Source organism: Centruroides sculpturatus, unplaced genomic scaffold, assembly GCF_000671375.1.
Source record: "Centruroides sculpturatus isolate CEXI.00-Female unplaced genomic scaffold, Cexi_2.0 scaffold8, whole genome shotgun sequence".
In the NCBI taxonomy this organism is placed as follows: Eukaryota; Metazoa; Arthropoda; class Arachnida; order Scorpiones; family Buthidae; genus Centruroides; species Centruroides sculpturatus.
The window spans coordinates 1,380,482-1,395,305 of record NW_019384535.1 but is presented as its reverse complement, the minus strand read 5'-3'; the positions used below and the strand labels follow the sequence as shown (position 1 = coordinate 1,395,305).

Below are 14,824 nucleotides of genomic sequence, written 5' to 3'. Positions count from 1 at the left end.
ATAAGGCAAAGTATCGTATGTACCTTCTTGTCGTATATTTATCGTGACGAAAAATTATTTAATAAAAATAAGATTACAAATACTGTAAACTGTTGATATCAGTCCGTTCTAGGCAACTGGTTTCTTAAATTGGACAGTTTTCTACATTGGACCGCTTCCAAAATCCGGTGAAAGTAAATCTACATTCTAAGAATAAAAAAATTGTTTAAAACGTTAAAAAATGTAACAAAAAAAAGAAAGAAAGACGAAGAAACTTAAACATTAAAATGGCAGAATAAAAATAAGTTCGTGCTAAATTAATAACCGAAGATACGTTTGTAGCCCATTAGAGATAATTACATTTTGGTCGGGCCGCAAAACCGATACTTAATTTATAACATTTAAACCTCCGCGTGATATAATGTAAGCTACCAGAAAGAACCCACCTCAAAGTGCAGGTAGAGCGTTTTTTACCTTAGTACGACGAATGTGTATCCAGCCGAGACACGGCGCGCTTCTAAATGACAAGTAGTTAAGTGAGCGAACCGTAGATTACTTCGTTTCATACAAAACAGACTATTCTACTGGTTTGTTTACTTAGCTTCTTGTCAATTAGAAGCACGCATCGAATCTCGTTACGAATAGCGTATTATTTTAGCTTTAGGAACTCATTTCATCCTACTACACGCATTCAAAACCGCAAGTCCAATTTATATAAGCCGCAACAGCCATTTGCAACGCATTTCCTGTTCGTTTCAGAATTTTAAAAACGTAAAACAACTTTTTCAACATATTTTCGACTACTCGCAGCGACGAGACAAATCGCGTTCCACAGTGGACAGATACAACGAAAGCAACTTGTTACGGTTAAAATTAGGCAACTCGCTAGCGGAACCGGAAAAATGTCCCGTTTTAAAAAACATCCGGCAGCGCTAACTCCAGCCGGGTTTGCAATTATTTACTAACTAACAATTTAGCCAAATAGTCCGATAACAAGCTTTAAAAAGCGTCAGCCGGCAGCTTGGAGGACCCGAGCTCGAGTCGAGATCAGAATCTTAAAAATTTTTCACGGAAGGTCCGTCTTCGATCTGTCGTCGTTATGGATATTGGCATAAAAATAAAATGCTTCCTAGCGCTTAGGAAGAAAAGATTTTTTGACCAAAATCGAGGTAGATTAATTATCAATTTAAATAAAGGATAGAATATGCTTGAAATGCATAAACGAATTTAAATGTTGTCGACGCTTATAAGATTTTAATAAACTTTAAATATGTAATTATAAAATGTGTTGTTTACATTACTAATATTTTTAAGTACAGAGTCAAAACGGGGAAAAATTACATTACCGTTACCGTAGTATTGGTATGACATAAAACTGTATTTTGAATATAAACATAGATTCTTTATAGATTAATTATCTTCAAAGAAATTTTCAACAATTGCTAATTTTTTAAGTATTTCAAATGCCAAGACTCGAATAAATAAAATAAGTATTTTGGGCTATTTATTAATCATTTAAGCCTTCTGTTATTTTCTAATTATCGAAAACAAATTTTTTTTAATTTCTGATCGCTTTACCTATTGAAAATTATTATTGGTAGTCAATAAATATTGGTAAATTTTGAAATATTTTATTAAATAAGTAATTAATACTAGTTTTAAAATAAAAAGTTCGCCCATTTAAATTGTCATCGGAGTATAAAATAGATAATTCTAAAAAAAAAATAAAAATTTCGCTAGATGGCGTTTGATATTTAAACGAGGAAATGGAACGTGCTTCTCAGGCTTCGAGTGTCCGAAAAGTAATCAAATTTAGTCATTCTATTTAAAAAAAAAATTAATAATATTTACATAAAAGTCTTTAGTATTAAGTTTTAAAAAGCTTAATTTTTCAAATATTTCCCGATGACACCATTTTGTATTCAAACTTAACTAACCCGTTTATGCCGGGCCAACGATTCGACTTAGGTAGAAAGACCCGATCTTTAGAAGTTCGGCTCTTGAAAAATGTTAATTGATTATAAAGGAGTGCAAAATATGAAACAAGAACTTTAAGTCAAATCGGAACAATAAGTGTTTGTTTTCAAAAGTAAAACGGCAAATTAATGCGAAGTAAAATTTTAAAATATTTTTAAAGATGCAACGAACATTCGGTTACTATTCGGCCGAATACCTGAAAAATAACAAAAACACAGTAAATTAATCACTTTGGTATCTTTTATTAACGCTGAACGTACATTTCAATTTCGAGAAAGTGCAATTTTTTGGTTATTGATGTAAAAGATCAAAGGAAAAGTAATATAACTAAGTTATTTTTTAAGAGATCAAAAAAAGGTAACAAATCAAATGAAAACTACCTGCTTATTATGTAGTTTAGTCATCTATATACTCTTAGGAACAAGTCCCGATAGGATAATTAACGCGGAGCCAAAACTACTGGTGCTAGAAACTTAAAAACTTGAAGGTGTGTTCCTTTTGGAAAGTTTAGGAGTTACGAAATTCAACCCTAAAGGGGTGAAAAATTTGTATGAAAATTTTTACTGCCTGGACACATTGGATCGAAACTTAGGTCATAAAATGTGAAAAAATAATAATTAATTAATTATCTGTAAAGCGTTTTTATGAAATCATCCCTTATTATAAACTTGAAAACTAAATTAATTTTTTATTTGATTGTAGAAAATTATTTATCATAACTAAGTTAATAAGTGGTAGGCTATAGTGCAGAAAAATCAACTTTTCCGCATTTTTGGGAAGAAGACTTTTCCTCTTCTTCGTATACGTTTCCTGCATCACTAAAAAGCCTCTCTGAATACACGCTGCTTGCGGGAGCTGATAAGTACTTCGCAGCCAGTTTGACTAAACATTGGAAAAATTTAGATTTATGTGTAGCCCACCAGGCAAATGGATCGTCGTTTCTCTTTACAATTTTCACGCTCAAGTACTTATCAAGATCAACTGCTATGGTGTTCTTTGAAATCAACTTGTTCGATTATGTTATCGACTCAATTTCGTATTTATCTTCACATCTTCACTTCGCGGTCCTTCTCTGTTCTTTTTCCGTTATTTACGCGTGTAGGTCATTTCATTCTTATCCACATTTCGTATCATCACTTATCGCATACTGCCAGGACGCTCGTGTCTGTCCGCTACAACTGTCAAGAATTGGCCAAGCGTAGTGACAGCGGACCAATAGAGATCGGGGTCCTTGCCATAATCGGTTTGCGCGCCACTTTTCGTACGTGCGTTAATCGAGCCGAATAGTTTGGCCGCATATTCGGCCATTCGGCCACTCTCCTAGCCGAATATTCGGTATTCGGCCTGAGGCCGAATATACTATTTGTTGCATCATTAAATATTTTACATTGTAGCATATGAATTACTTTAAAGTATAAAAGATATAAAAAAAATATTTGCAATTGTTTTCAAATTTTAACTTGCACGTTTTATCTAGTTGTCCGTTATAGGTGACCACTACTGGTCGAGTATGTTGTAGGCACTTTCAACCTGCGGTTTTCTGTCGCAAAATGCCTCTCAGCTTCTCTATGCTTCAGTGTGTGTGTGTAGCCATGTTATTTAGCCACCTCTTATTCGGTTTAACTCCTGTAACGTGTCTTTAATATACAAGTGCAACCCCAGTATATATAACATCATTCTCAATACGAAAGATCCAATAGATTTAAACACCATTCCTAGAATTTAAGAAATTCCTGTCATAGTCAGAGACCAGAACCGCGTTAGCCGTTACATAGGACACAACCTTTCACGAGAATGAAAGAACACAAAATACAACACAAAAAAAAGAAACATACGGCTCTGCTCTGGTGGTGTTATCCTCAATACTGGACAGTCCGAGAGGGAAAGACTCCTCCGTACTGTCAGAAATCAATCTCACATTGAGAAAGTAACTTTTTAAAAGCACTCCAGAAACCACCAATGTATCAATTAGAAAGATGCAAACTGCCTCCAAATGACATGGAAGTATCTAGTATGGTACATTTTACTCCATGACTATAAGCCTTTCTATCAAAGATATGCAACTGTACGCATAACCCTGGAGTAAGATGACTTCAGGAGAACACGCAAATATTTATAGTCATGTTGTTTACGTAATACAATAGTTACATCATGAGTGACCGCCAGGTGGCATCAAGTTGAACACTGTCTTTATTCTGGCTCTAATTTTATAATTAATTATTTCTACCATTTCTCTAAAACATTTGGTTGTCTTATTTTTGCTTGTTAGCCTTTGATGCATGTGAGTATTACAAAATTTGTATTATTTTGCTATTGCTGAACTGCACTCGTGCCCACGGCTTAGCGCGATAGCTAAGTCTAATCTGCAGCACGATGCGGGGACGCAAACCTAGATCTTCCCCAAAAAATGTCTCTGCGGCCTTTGAAGAAATATCGAAACTGGGATTTACAGAAGCCATCAACCAACTAAAAAGTATTTATCAGCCCATAGTGAATAAATGCCCAGTCAACCAACAAGAAAACTACACAATGGATCAACTAATACAAAGGATAACTGACATCTATATATATATTGCTTAGATAAATATAATATAGTACAAGAAGAAATAGTTAAAATGCAAGACCATAAAATACATTATCAATCGCACTTGAAATCATATGCAAATGCTATTAAAGCTTCCAGAGTCAAAGTCCATGACCAGCCTGGTCAAGTGCAAAAAAAGGAGACGTTACTGTTAACTCCAGGATTAAAAACTCGCAAGAGAAAAAAATACAGTCAGAAGTCATTTAGAATCTGTACTAAAACCGGCTACCAATGGCATCGGGATTGACTCCTATCTGGTGCAAAAAGATGGGAAAGTCACCTCCAAATATCCAGCACTGCCAGTGTCGATATAATTATTGAACTAATCAATAACAATAATGACTCTGAATTCAAATTTTCGGCCAGAAAGAAAACTAAAAGAAAGCCCTTCGTGCAAATGTGTGCTCTAACCTAACTAAAGAGGAGTTGATTAACACTGTCACTGCACAGAATGATAACTTTAAAAAATACTGGAAGAAAAAGATCAGATACTGCAACCATTATTCTCCTTCAGATCCAAGGCAGACTCTGCTCAAGAGAAAACATGGGTTTTGTTGACCACTCCACAAGTTCATCAAAATTTACTAAAAAAACAGAAGGGTGTATATAGGACTTATATCTCATCAAGACTTCAATTAGGAATCAGATCTCATCATGTCTTCAATTACTTAGGAATCAAACAGTGCTACAACTGCTATAAATTTAGTCGCATTTCTTCAAAATGTGTACCTGAACAACCAGCCTGCTCACATTGTGGTGTCGAGGGTCATAGTTATAGAACATGCGTGGAAAAGACCAAGTCTTCTTTTAGTGAATGTCTCTTCAATCCGAAAAAATCTTTTCGGTAGACTACCTCACAGCCAATTCAGGTTATAAACTCCTTTTATTGCTTTTTTCAGATGCATTTCGAGCTAGATAGTCTACCGAAAACATTTTTTCGAATTGAAGAGACATTCACTAAATCAACATTAAAAACAGCTAAACCGTCGGAAAATTCAGACCAAGTCTTCTGTTATTAAGTGTATTAATTGTATCAGATGGGCTAAACGTAAAAATCAATGTTCAAAATATTTTCCACAAAGCCACGGACCCAGAATTCTTGTATACTTAAAAGTTAAATCAAAACTGATTGAAAACGCGGACTATGGAGGCTACATACCAAGAAACATATTAAAATTCAATTTAATGTCAATCACTCCAAGGCAAAATACTTAATAGATAATAACATAGACATTACTCTGTTACAGGATCCCTACGTATACAATACCAAAATTGTTGGCTTTCCTAGGAGTTTCAAGATTATTTCTGCAGGTGTCCCCAATCCCCTAGCTTGCATTATTATATGCAATGGAAATATCCCCATCTTGCAGCTAACCCAGATATGTAATGAGTACTGCACTGTAATATCTATTACTTTGGATACTGTTCTGTTCATATCTTTAGTTTATTGCTATCCCAGCTTTTACCTCTGAATGAAGCCATCTCTTTTATAGATGAAACCTATGAACCAATTGATAAGAATAGGCTGCTGATTGGTGTTGACTCCAATAAAAGAAACCCACTTTGGCATGATATAGAAAATAACGTCATCAAAAATGAAATGAATCGGTTGAAGATAGATCTTCTAGGCATCAGTGAAGTTCGCGGGTTCTTTAATTCCGATGATTACATCATCTACTACTCTGGAAATGATAGCATCCGGCGAAGAGGAGTAGGTTTCATTTTGCACAAAAAGATCAGTCGCACCATAGAAAGCTTTCGAACAATTGATAACAATCCGTCTCAAAGGGAAATCTCGCAATTTTACGATCCTTCAGGTTTATACGCCCACTGCTGATTCAGAAGAGGTAGCTGAGGCTTTCTACAATGAATTCCAAGAAACACTGCGTCAGACACCAAGAAAAGGTGTTGTCTATGTCATCGGAGATTTCAACGCGAAAGTAGGTGAAATGGAAGAATCATGCATTGTAGGAAATTTGGTCTTGGAAAACGAAACGAGTCCGGTGAACGACTGATTCAGTTCTGCCAAGAACAGCAGATGACCAAGGCGGCGATTGTACACTTGGACTTCTCCCAATGGAAAATATCGTAACTAGATTGACTACTTCCTGTGCCAGCAAAAGTGGAAGTATTCCGTTTTGTCTGCGAAAACGTGTTCTAGCGCCGATTGCGGAACAGATCATGAACTGCTCGTTGCCAAAGTGAAACTAAGGTTTTGTAATGTCAAGCGACCATCAGCGACGCCAAAATTTGACATCGAAATGATCCCTGATGCCTATGATATAGAAATAAAGAATATATTTCACTCGCTCAATTTCGCAGAAAGAGAACCAGAAGAACTATGGAAAGATATAAAAGTACAGTACATATCAGTGGTGTTGGGCATCAACTCATTCCATACAAGAAGAAGGCAAAATCGGCGAAATGGACGTCAGAAACTACGATAGTCGTAGAAGAACAACGAAAAAAGGCAAAAATCATTGGTAACCGACAGAGCCGTAACTAGGCAGGTGCAACAGGTGCACCCGCACAGGGCCCACTTGGAAGGGGGGCCCAAACTGCCGTTCGCAAGAAATTATATTTTTAAATTTAAAATTTTTCGCCTTTCTACAGCGCGGTTTGGCGATTACATTTCGCCTTACTTAGACCCTAGATGTCTGGTCACCAGTGTTCCCAACTATGGCGACTTTTAGAGGGACGTAGTGAGGTAGCGGAGATCTCAGACAAATCAGCCAAAAGTAGCGACTTTTGAGATTTTTTCATTTATTTTTTGAGAAATTTAAATTTATGTTTAGTTTTCAAATTTACAGATTTTTCTCTACTTTATAGAGCTTTCTGGCAATTACTAATATTATTACGATATACAAAAACTGTATTTCTAGATTCTTCTACAGTGTGCAGAGCTAGAAATCTGTAAAATCTGTCATTTTGTAACAAAAATAAATCTGTCCGAGGATTTTTTAAAAATTACTAAATTGAAAACGGTAACTACCGAATAAAATCTTAGTTTCGAGGTTGTAAAAGGCGTGCAGAAATTCTTACATCATTTTTTGCTTTGCAGTGGTACGCGAATGTGGTGTATACCCGAACAGCGGATTAAGCGGTAAGCGAACTATGCGGGCGCGTAGGGCCACGAAGGGGCTCCCGCAGTCTTTAAAATGCTACTGAAAAAAGGGATTGCGAAAACGCAGAAGATAGAATTAGTCCAGAAAAACGCTTCGATATATATAGATACACGGAAGTAATAAATGATATAGCTTTATGGCCAACAATATTAACAGATGCTATTATTGATCATATTCTTAAAACAAACCAAAAAGTATAGAAAAGGGATTTCTTAATAAACGAAAAAAAGAGTTAAGATAATGGAAATAGATAAAACGCCAAATGAAGGAAGTAACTCGACACCCGAAAAATTATTTAAAATACGAATTTACAGTGTTCTCACACTCTATTGCAGGGGTGGCCAACCTGCGGCTCGCGAGCCACATGCGGCTCTTTGAAGGATTATTTGTGGCTCTCGATAAATGTACCCGAATTCCCTTTTCATTTTTGTGTTATTATATTTTAAAAAATTATTATTGTTCCGTATGTGTTTCAAAATGTCTTTTAAATTACTAACAACAAATATGAAAGACTAGGTGCAACGTTGTAACAAATTTCATTTCCGTCCAAGTTAAGAATGGTATGACTCATGGAAAACTGCGCGAACGAACATAAAACAGTGGCGTAATCGTCCGTTATCGACCTACTCCAGACCAATTTTGAATTTGTAAACTGTCATTGCAACGGACAGTTGACGTTGTGTTCTGGAGGAAACAATTTGTATCACTCTTGCTACGGATATAATTTGTAATATGGAATTTTTTGCATACCTTTTTAATACGTATTTAATTGCGGCTCGCGAAAAATTTCAAATTTTGAAAAATGGCTCGGACTATCAAGGAACTTGGCCACCCCGGCTCTATTGTGTCAAATAGATTGGCGTTATGAAAAAATGAAAAGTATCCGTAACGATTTTTGCTTTCTCTGTGGCTCGTCTTTACAATACACGATTGTTGCTGATTTAAAAAAATCGGCTGCGGATCTCGCTATTAAATATAGCAAAGATTTAAAAAAGTACGAATTCGCGAGTGAAATTGAAAGTTTTAATTTTGAAGTAACGACCTTATACAAAATATAGAAACCGTATCTCCGCTTAATATTCTACGGGCTCTTTATGATTTTGGTTTAATCGAGTCTTACTCAAATATCAATGTCGCTCTCCGAATATTTCTAACTCTTCCCGTTTCTATCGCTTCGCGCGAGAGAAGTTTTAGCCAGTTAAACTTAATAAAAAATTATTTAAGATCAACTATCGGACAAGAACGATTATCCAATATTTCTATTATTTCGATAGAATACAACATCGTTAAAAATATTAATTATGATGGTGTAATTAATGAATTTGCTGAAATGAAAGCCAGAAAAATTCAATTAAAATAAATCTTATTAAAAATCTTTTGTAATGTATTTGTTTTATTATTTTCCCAAAACCGAATAAATTAAGGCGCCTAAATGCAAATTCTTGCACGGGGCACGGGAATGGCCAGTTACGGCTCTGGTAACCGAGAGGAAATGCAAAGATTAAACGCAGAGTTCCAAAAAGAAGCCAGGAAAGATAAAGGAAAATTCTGGGAAGAATAGTGCAAGAAAATGGAAGCAGCAGCTCAGAAAGGTCTCATTAGACAATGCTTCACTTATGTGAAGAAAGCCCGAATATCATTTATCGCACGTAAGGCAGCTGTCAATGGCCAAGATGGTCATGAATTACATGATCAACACGCAATCAAAGAAGGCAGATTTCTTTAAAGTCGGAATTAAAAAGTTTTTTGAGCGGCATGACAAATGTTTGAACAAAAATGGAAATTATGTAGAAAAGTAGATAAACGTATGTAGAATATTTTAATGATATTTACAGTATTTTTCTTCTTATTAAAAAACGGACCTTATTTAAAAAATAGCCCTCGTAATAGTCGAACACTTTATTCTAATTATCAATGTGGTATATTTCACTAATGCAACTAGTTTTCAATCGCGACCGTCGCAACTGATATAATATTCTTTCTTTTTTTCGTGAGATTAACCATGGCCTGGCGTTTCATTATTTATTATTATTATCAGTGGTACAAAGGACCGTTGAGAGAAGAGAGCTGGAAATTTTTCCCCAGGCCAGAGAACTTAGGGACCCATAATGCTTCCTACCCAGCGGCGTATCCGGGGTCTGAACTAGAGGGGGGCAAATCGTAGTTTCTTTGAGTTCAAGAATAGCAACGAACAGCGAATTAGTTCTAAGATTTCACGAGAGATGGCGCTGGGCTCTAGTATAGCCAGAATATTCATTATTCAAACTGATACTAAATTGATACGTCTGTGCTGTGTCAATTTTTACACTTTCATTTTTTCTAGAGAGCGGCAGCTGCCCCTCCCCGCACCTCGCACTCCCCCTTGTTCCTACCCGTATAAAATTAATGTTATTTTTACTAACAGAAACGAAAGTAAAATGTTTGAAGCTGCTTTTTATTAATAAACAAACATTCTGCGTATTTCGTTACGTTAAAAAAAAATTGGATAAAGAAAGGCCTATACAAGCGCCACCAGGCCTATTTTCCTACTTTGTGATATTTTCTCCATCACTAAGTTTGACTTCGTGATGTATACTAAAACCAAAACTTTTTTCCAGGGCGGACACATCTACGCGAGGTTGAACGCATTAATACCCACGCTGTAGTTAACAATCTAAAATATCAGCCTAGATACTTTAACGCGTTACACCGGAGTATGAATTGACCTCAATATTTTCAGCTGGAAATGCTGGCTTAAACCTAGGTCTACCAGAGAAAAAAAATTGAAAATAGAGGACATTATTGGTGTGTTTAATTATAGTTGAGTGGAACTATATAGTGGGGTGTTTGACTAGAAGGTGAAAATTTTTTAAAGTGCAAATAGGATGGCGGGATGGCTGATGGCTGCTCTGGAAGACCCGGGATCGAATTTGGACGAGCAACTCTAAGACTTTTTACGGGTGATCTGTCCCGGATATATCTCTCACCACCCACCCACCCGTTTTGTAAATCTTGCCCAACTGACGATTTACATGGGGGGAAGCTTTCTTGGTGCCCATAGAACAGAAATAGTCAAAAATGAAATACTGTATATATACTGTATATAGAAATTGTTTATTAAGTGAGGATCGTGCTAATTTGTTTGTGTTTTTATAGGTTTGCATATGCGAAAGACCGAAAGGAATCATTCTATGTACATTTTGCGGAATGTTAGAAACGGGAAGATTGAAAAAGTCGTGTGAAATTCATCCAAGAATTTTGTATTTGATGGATTGGGACAACATGTGCCCTTATTGCAAAGCACACATGACTCTGGTAGAACATGGCTTTCGTAAAAGAATCCCAGACATCAAAATATATCTTAAAAACAAATAAAGTTATTTTCTTTTTCATTGTTATTTCGATATCGGTGTATAATGTATCGATAATCGGATTCTTACATTTTATTTATATTTTTTAAAATTTTGTCTATAAAATTTGTTCTAATATAAGCAATAGGCCTATATATAATAAATTATATTTGTTTATGACACGTAATTCGTAATTATAGGATTTTTTGAATTTCTAGAAATCTTCGAGATTAATTTTAGCAGTTTTATAAAAACAACTTACTTTTGATATTAATTCTAGAAATAAGAAAATAGAAGCGGCATTAAAGAGAAACGTCATTAGATACTAAGAACGTTGTTAAATAATAGCTTCTGTAATGTTCGTATTTCGAAGGTATTGATATGCACACCACTTTCCTGATCCAAAGGCTACGGGAGTGTATTAGGTGGCTAAAGCCTTCTTAGCTTAAGGCTTGTGTATCTGGTAGATTGTTACGCTGGATTGGTAGATAAATTAAAATTATTCGAGTCATTTATTCAGCCAGTAATGTTATACGAGTCCGAGATTTGGGGCTATGATCGGTGAGAAAAAGATGATAATTTTATTAAACGTTTATACTCTTTAAAAAGCATATTATATATTTGGAGTTTCAAAGAGTCCGTCTTTATTTTAATTTTCCGAAGTTATTCGTTCATTGGAGAAAAACCGCAGTACAGTAGTAATGAAAAAAGAAACAGCGATTAGGTGGTGAAAGACCAAAGGCCGTGTTACGAAGACGATTTGCCGGCCACTTTAAAGTGTAGGTAGGTATTTGGCTTTATGATCTTGACAGTTTGCGACAACTAAAGTGTACTTTAACGTATTCTGTCCAATTTCACTTTACTTTACACAGAATGAACAAAAAATTAATTCAACCATTGAGTTATCAAATTGTTGGTTGTTCAGATTTATGTTACGATTTTTATAAATTTGTTGTTAACTGAAATTATAAAATACTCATTTCATACTGAAAATATAAGTTTTTATCGTGGTAAAATTGCGTAGTCCGAATTCCTCATCTTGAAGCGAATTTTGTCTCGGGCTGTCCATAAATAATGTCACCATTTTTCTTGAAATTTTTACTCCTCCCTCCGGTGCGGACGTCATTTATGGACAACTCCACAGCGTGAATCGGGCTTTAAAGTAGATATTTACTTGGGGATTATATGATTGAATTTATAAATAAAATTATTTTTCCTTCGGCGATTTAAAGCCAATAAAGCTTTAATGTTGCTTTACCAGCAGTGAGAAATTTCTTGGATATTCGATAAAGGTCCAGCATCCGCATTAATTAAAGGTCGTTTTAATTGTTTGTTTGTGAAGTCATGGCAACGCAACACTCGGGCGATCTGCCTGGGGGGAATGCCTTCCGGGAGGTCTTTTTAAGGAAAACTGGCCCTTATTTAGGCGTTACAGACGCGGAGAAAATTCGGAAAACTCCACGTGGCCAGCCCGTCCGAGCGAGGCGCGAACCCGAGACCGAACTCCCGGTGTTCGGGGTACGAAGACCGCTCGGCCATTGATGGGCTCATTTTAATTAATCGACGGCCGATGCTGGCCCGACATCTCTTTGCTGGGCGGATCGTAGCAGTTACCGCTACCGTTGCTCGGTGAGAACTGTTGAGTCTCGTGACAAGTAAAATTTATATATTTGATAACGCTTAAAAGATTTATAAATTCTTTAATTTCATAAACGAAATTTTTATAATAATGAGAAAATATATTTATTCGTGTGATTACATTTTTAATCTAAGCGTTGTAATTATTGAAAATAAATAATTGTTTTATTAGAGTTTTGAGTAATTTCTAAATAAGAATTAGTAATAAAAAGGAAAGATTTCTTAATATTAAATTTTACGATATTTGGCGTATTTTAAAAGAACTCAATTTGGCCTAGAACCGTCCGCTAGAGGATGCGTGAGTCGTTACACGCTGTAGTTCAGAATGGGGTTACACGATCAAGCCAAAATCAAAAAATTTAAGAAAAAACAGAAGAAAATCAGAGAACAAAGTAAAACAAATAATGTCGAAGAGACGAAAGATAAAGAACTGAAAGGTAAATTCATAAATGTCTATTTTATGTAAATGTATAAAATATATTGTATCAAGGTAGTGGCCACGTGTTTTTCAATTGTATATGAATTAGAAGTAACTGCATTTAATTCTGAACATTAAAGTGAAAATTATTATTGGTAATTGTTTATAAACTATAAACTAACGTTTTTTCTCTTAATTTTATTTACAATAGAGACCTTATTATTGATCGAAGACTTTGCTCTTGATAGGTTAATTTTTTTATTATTTATCGTTTTACTTTGGGTAGTATTCGTTACTGTTTTTAATGATGGTTCTGCATTGCCGAAAGCTTCTAATTATTCAAAGTTTCTAATCTTTGTGAAGTTACTTTATAAAATGGCAAGATTGCAAATGTGAATGACACTGTTGGGACCTTAACAGAGCTGTACAGCGTGAACGTGGGAGAAAAAGTCAAAGGAATCGTTCCTCTATATGTGATTTTTAGCAAGATGTAGCCCCGAAATTGGCCTACTTTCGGGTGCCGTGGGGAGTCCTGCCGCGTGCTCTGCCGAGCCTATTGCGCGTTTAACGGACGGCCCGGCTCGGTGGCCCGACATTCTAATGATATTTATTTCATTCATTCATTCATTCATTTTATTAAAATAACATACGTTACATTTCCTGATTTCGCTGAGCATTATCAGGATTTAAAAACACTAAATAATTATGTCAATGAATACAGCATATTAATAAACATTAAGAGTAAAATAGTACAATGATGGGAGGGCAACAAGGATATTATACAGGCGTAATATATATTTATACAAGTATTTTTTTTTTTTTTTGACAAAATAAGATAGTGTAAATATACAGTAACAATTAGAAGTAACGAAGATAAATAAAATTAGAATCACAACAATTAAATGCAAGTTAACAAATTATAAAAAAAAAGCGAACAGCAGAAGTGCAAAGATATCATAGATGATACATATCATATAGAAATGAGTATATATACAAACTATAATATATAATAATAAGACAGTATAGTGTAAAGAAGTAACAATCATTTGCACCAAAATACTTGTTTCGGCTACAAGAAAATCCGCTAGTAGTTGAGCAATGGAAGTTGAACAATGTTCTCAACACCACTGAACTCCGCCAAGCATCTGTGCTTAATATTCTGACATAGTAAGATTTACCAGAAGTTGAAGGATTGTCTTCACGCTGCATCATTTATATTCACTGGAAGTTGAAGAAACTTTGTCCACACCACAATTATTTCAATAGGAAGGAAACCACTGTAAATCACAGAAATTTCAACCACACAGCTACAAACCGATAAACACTGAGACGATCATACCTAGACGATCACATCACAATGGCGCACCAGAATAGAACACATAATATAATACACAAGTACACCACAAAGCATGTATTGATGTAGAGTTGATGCAGAAAACAGTCCAGTAGAAAAATGTAAGTTCCTTCCAGTTTCAGTAAAATCAAGCAATTACAATAAATGTAATAACGTGTATTAAGTTCAAACACGAACTGTTGTAGCATGACAAAAATAGTTCCACCAGGTATTACCATTGAGAAACAGTGGCAGTGCGTCAAGTATATCTCCACGTGTAGAATCCACAGAATTACCCAGAGCGTCAGCCACAAAAAAATAAATAAAAAAATATAAAAAATGTACACAAAGATGCCAAGTATACTACTGCACCAACTAAATTCCAGCAAACACAATAACCACCAATATACTTAAGTGATACGACGTTAACACAGTGTGCAG

At 35.3% G+C, this 14,824-nt stretch overlaps 1 protein-coding gene and 1 long non-coding RNA gene across 2 annotated transcripts in view; both read left to right on the top strand.

Annotated features, from left to right (window-relative positions):
• Positions 1–1,695: 1,695 nt before the first annotated feature.
• On the top strand, positions 1,696–11,020 carry LOC111623206. The gene is made up of 2 exons (XR_002756409.1): positions 1,696–1,781; positions 10,801–11,020. It is a non-coding gene; the product is annotated as an uncharacterized LOC111623206 (long non-coding RNA).
• Positions 11,021–11,246: 226 nt separating this feature from the next.
• Positions 11,247–14,824, top strand: part of LOC111623201 (probable ATP-dependent RNA helicase pitchoune) — a 65,177-nt gene continuing 61,599 nt past the window's right edge. Inside the window, exons 1-3 of the mRNA XM_023365697.1 lie at positions 11,247–11,555; positions 11,658–11,777; positions 12,911–13,069. Coding sequence (XP_023221465.1) covers positions 12,958–13,069 — 112 coding nt within the window. The 5' untranslated portion in view covers positions 11,247–11,555; positions 11,658–11,777; positions 12,911–12,957. The remainder of the gene's footprint in view (positions 11,556–11,657; positions 11,778–12,910; positions 13,070–14,824) is intronic.